This window comes from Electrophorus electricus, chromosome 1 (genome assembly GCF_041902795.1).
Source record: "Electrophorus electricus isolate QZ-2024a chromosome 1, ASM4190279v1, whole genome shotgun sequence".
Lineage (NCBI taxonomy): Eukaryota > Metazoa > Chordata > Actinopteri > Gymnotiformes > Gymnotidae > Electrophorus > Electrophorus electricus.
The window spans coordinates 44,582,006-44,587,114 of record NC_137497.1 but is presented as its reverse complement, the minus strand read 5'-3'; the positions used below and the strand labels follow the sequence as shown (position 1 = coordinate 44,587,114).

The window sequence follows — 5,109 nt, the reverse complement described above, 5'->3', positions numbered from 1 at the left end:
GCCCAACTAGACAGACGTAGGCGTGGCTGCGTCGTGACGCCATGCGATGGCCCGAGCCCATGTGCAGGTAACAGGCCAGAACTGGTCTAGTGTCTGGGTTAAGCATCTAGACCATGCATGTATCATAACATGTACAAGTGCATAAGATAACTAGCAGTCTACGCGATTCACGGCAGTAGCTTTTCACACATACATACGAACAGTCGATTCAAGCTATCAGGGATATTTACGCCTTCAGAAGGAGGGATGTGGTGCCATCTACTGGCGCTGGAGACCTTGACCAAAACAGCTCAGTACGCAACTCGGACATTTGGGTTAAACGTTAAGCTTTTGAATTTCCGAACTAAAATATAGCCTAATTATAGAAAACAGGTGTGGATTAAATAAAATGAGAAGGAACATCTTTTTTTTTTAATTCATCGCTGCACTGCGGTTACAATTCACATATTTCTGTTATTGCAGATGCTCACCTCAGCCACTGGGGGGCGGTTGTTCCCATTTACTGACACTTAAAATGGCCGCAGTCAACAGCAGGGAAGCGCAGGACGAGAAGGAGATTCTCCTTAAACCCGAATCAGATCCAGACATGCCAAAAGACGGCACGGCAGCAGCGAGCACGAGCCAGAAGGAGTCCAAGCTGGTTCTGTATCACTGGACCCAGTCGTTCAGTTCGCAGAAGGTGCGCAGCATCAGCACCGCCACCCCGGACAGCGCGCGTTGCGCCACACATAACACGTAGCGGAGAGGTTTACGGTACACGCGACCGCGACCCGTGCTCTGCTCTTCACCACACGCGCGCTGTCGTGCACATTAACGTTTACTTTGCAGTTGTTAAATGATATACAGGGAGGCGCTCCGTGTTGGCCTGGCGCAGTGTGGCGTGATGTAAACGTGGGTGAAGACGTCTTGGTGTTAAACGAAGAGAGAAACCGAGTTCAGAACGCTTTTCTGTAAAAGTCCTGCTGGAGATGCAGGTTACCATCCATACCGAGCCTCGTGCCTCGACACCAAACGACGCGACACCGGCGGCGTGATTCTCACGGCCTGCACAGCCTGGGCGTGCAGCGCTGTGAGCCTGACTACGGTTTGTGTTTGTGTCTTTTCTTTTGAGGTGAGACTGGCGATAGCTGAGAAAGGTCTGCAGTGTGAGGAGTATGACGTGAGCTTGCCTCTGAGCGAGCACAACGAGCCCTGGTTCATGCGCCTGAACCCCGCGGGCGAAGTCCCCGTGCTCGTTCACCGCCACCGAGTCGTGTGTGACCCCAGCCAGATCTTGGACTACTTGGAGCAGACCTTTCAGGATGGTAAACACAGAAGATACGAGCTCTTCATTGTGCATGTCCTTAAATGTGTCTCCAGTGCTACCGAACAGACTGAGGGATTCTTATATTAACTTTGATGTCAATTTCTAAGGCAAATCATGCATATTCAAACATGAGATTTCACCCACTAACCCCATTCTCAATCAACTAATTATAATGTTTTTATAGTTTGCAGCCTAGCTTCAATACTTTCCTTTAAAGAATTATGCTTAAATATTTTTTTTGTGTAACTTGAAATAATGTCTTGACTTGAATTTGTTTTAATTGTGTATTTATTCTTTCAAGTAGCGACTGGATTAATTAAATTAATTAAAGAATTCCTCCGCTAGAGGAACGCAAGCGTCTGTTTGGCTCGGTCTTGTTTTCCCAGAGGGGACCCCAAAGCTCATTCCACCCCTGGATAGTACGTACTACCACAGAGTCCAGCACTACAGAGAGCTCCTGGACTCCCTCCCTATGAACGCTTACACCCACGGCTGCATCCTCCACCCAGAGATCACCGTGGACTCCCACATCCCAGCATACGCCTCCACCCGCATACGTGGTAACACTGTTGTTGTTTTGTTTTTGTGTTCCAGTCTTAACAGATTATCATAAATACAGTTATGTCACACATTACAGGTCAGATGCGTTGAAATCTGGGGTACAGTGTAGGAATGGTTTAGGCGCTGTTCAGATTTTATTCATAAGTTCATTCAGTGAGTTTGTGATCCAGCCAAAATATTCATTAGTCGGAGCACAAATGCAAGCAGCGGATGATGTCGTGTAGTTTTGTTAACATAAATGTACACATCAACCTTACTGTGGCTGTAAATGCACCCGGTCACAGCACAGATCGGCAATACAGAGTCAGAACTGAAGAAGCTTGCTGAGGCTCACCCTGAGCTCAAAGACGCTTACATCGCAAAACAGAGGCGTCTGAAAGTAAGTAGTGAGTGTCCCACGCCAGCACGTTCCCTCGGAGACCTGAGTAGTTACTAGTGCTGAGACCTGAGTAGTTACTAGTGCTGAGACCTGAGTAATTACTAGTACTGAGACCTGAGTAGTTACTAGTGCTGAGACCTGAGTGGTTACTAGTGCTGAGACCTGAGTAGTTACTAGTGCTGAGACCTGAGTGGTTACTAGTGCTGAGACCTGAGTGGTTACTAGTGCTGAGACCTGAGTGGTTACTAGTGCTGAGACCTGAGTGGTTACTAGTGCTGAGACCTGAGTAGTTACTAGTGCTGAGACCTGAGTGGTTACTAGTGCTGAGACCTGAGTAGTTACTAGTGCTGAGACCTGAGTAGTTACTAGTGCTGAGACCTGAGTAATTACTAGTACTGAGACCTGAGTAGTTACTAGTGCTGAGACCTGAGTAGTTACTAGTGCTGAGACCTGAGTAGTTACTAGTACTGAGACCTGAGTAGTTACTAGTGCTGAGACCTGAGTAATTACTAGTGCTGAGACCTGAGTAGTTACTAGTGCTGAGACCTGAGTGGTTACTAGTGCTGAGACCTGAGTAATTACTAGTACTGAGACCTGAGTAGTTACTAGTGCTGAGACCTGAGTAATTACTAGTGCTGAGACCTGAGTAATTACTAGTACTGAGACCTGAGTAGTTACTAGTGCTGAGACCTGAGTAGTTACTAGTGCTGAGACCTGAGTAGTTACTAGTACTGAGACCTGAGTAGTTACTAGTGCTGAGACCTGAGTAGTTACTAGTGCTGAGACCTGAGAAGTTACTAGTGCTGAGACCTGAGTAGTTACTAGTGCTGAGACCTGAGTAGTTACTAGTGCTGAGACCTGAGAAGTTACTAGTGCTGAGACCTGAGTAATTACTAGTGCTGAGACCTGAGTAATTACTAGTACTGAGACCTGAGTAGTTACTAGTACTGAGACCTGAGTAATTACTAGTGCTGAGACCTGAGTAGTTACTAGTGCTGAGACCTGAGTAGTTACTAGTGCTGAGACCTGAGTAATTACTAGTGCTGAGACCTGAGTAATTACTAGTACTGAGACCTGAGTAATTACTAGTGCTGAGACCTGAGTAGTTACTAGTGCTGAGACCTGAGTAGTTACTAGTGCTGTGTGAGTGAGACGTGTCCTGATGTTCCCAGACGAAGCTGTTTGACCACGATAATGTCAAGTACTTGAAAAAGATTCTGGACGAGCTTGAGAAAGTGATGGACCAAGTGGAGACAGAGCTGCAAAGGAGGGCGGAGGAGACACCAGGTGAACCTTAAGCACCACCCTGCCTTAATACCATCTACCTTTAACACCACCCACCACAACACAAGCTATCAACACCACCCACCCTCAACACCATCTATCCTTAACACCACCCACCCTCAACAACACCCACCACAACACCATCTATCAACACCACCCACCCTCAACACCACAAACCCACAACACCATCTATCCTTAACACCACCCACCCTCAACACCAGCTATCAATGCCACCCACCATCAACACCATCTATCCTTAACACCACCACCCTCAACACCAGCTATCAACACCACCCACCCTCAACAACACCCACCACAACATCATCTATCAACACCACCCACCCTCAACACCACAAACCCACAACACCATCTATCTTTAACACCACCACCCTCAACACCATCTATCCTCAACAACACCCACCCTCAACTTCATCTATCTTTAACATCACCCACCCTCAACACCATCTATTCTCAACACCACCCATCCTCAAAACCTTCTATCCCAAACACCATCTACCCTGAAACACCATCTATTCACATCCTCAGGCCCACCTACCCCTCAACACCACCCATCCCCAACACCACCCACCCTAAACCCCACCCACCTTCAACACCATCTGTCCACATCACCTATTCTCAACACCACCCACCCTCAACACCATCTGTCCACAACACCACCCATCCTCAACACCATCTACCCTCTGTCCCACCCACCCTCAAACCCAAGAGGATTTAGATTCAGTGTTTTTTGGGTAAATAATAACATTACCCATTATCCCTCAACTCCTTCCACTGTCCTCTGTCATCATTTAACTCATACTTTGATCTGTGGTTTCCTCTGCCTAGACCCTGTGACTTCTTGACTCAATGATTCCCTGATTCCCTGACTCCATTACTTCATAACTCCGTAACTCCCTGACTCCATGATTCCATGACTCCCTGACTCACTGACTCCATGATTCCCTGATTCCCTGACTCCATTACTCTGTGATTCCATGATTTCCTGACTGCATGACTCCATATCTTCCTTATTGCTTGACTCCTTCTCCCGTTGACTCCCTGATTTCATGACTCCATGAAAAACCAAATCCCCAATTCCTTAACTCCGTGACTCCTTGATTCCATAACTCCCTGACTCCATGACTACTTGACTCCCTTATTCCCTGACTCTCTCTCTCCTTGTAGAGGAGGGCAGTCAGCCGTCTTGGCTGTGTGGGGACTTCTTCAGCATAGCTGACATCTCTTTGGCTGTCGCCCTTCACCGGCTCAAGTTCCTGGGCCTGTCCCGCCGTTACTGGGGCAACGGGACCCGAATGAACCTGGAAGCATACTACGAGCGCGTCCTGGAGCGACCCACCTTCCGCCGGGTGCTTGGACACGTCAACAACATCCTCATATCTGCCGTCCTTCCCACAGCATTCCGAGTGGCCAGGAAGAGGGCGCCGTCATTCCTCGGAGCGGCGGTGCTGACCGGACTGCTGGGAGGAGCCACATATCTGGCATTCCTTTATTTTAAAAAGCGCCTGATGGCGTCCTAAGGAATCCACGGATACAGGCACCATCTGATTAACAACGGCCT

General features: G+C 48.1%; 1 protein-coding gene across 1 annotated transcript in view; it reads left to right on the top strand.

Annotated features, from left to right (window-relative positions):
* The first annotated feature begins 489 nt into the window (after positions 1-489).
* Positions 490-5,109, top strand: part of gdap1 (ganglioside induced differentiation associated protein 1) — a 4,914-nt gene continuing 294 nt past the window's right edge. The window contains exons 1-6 of the mRNA XM_027021401.3: positions 490-679; positions 1,112-1,304; positions 1,693-1,866; positions 2,152-2,246; positions 3,419-3,533; positions 4,716-5,109. The exon at positions 4,716-5,109 is cut by the window's right edge and continues 294 nt beyond it. Coding sequence (XP_026877202.3) covers positions 515-679; positions 1,112-1,304; positions 1,693-1,866; positions 2,152-2,246; positions 3,419-3,533; positions 4,716-5,068 — 1,095 coding nt within the window. The 5' untranslated portion in view covers positions 490-514 and the 3' untranslated portion in view covers positions 5,069-5,109. The remainder of the gene's footprint in view (positions 680-1,111; positions 1,305-1,692; positions 1,867-2,151; positions 2,247-3,418; positions 3,534-4,715) is intronic.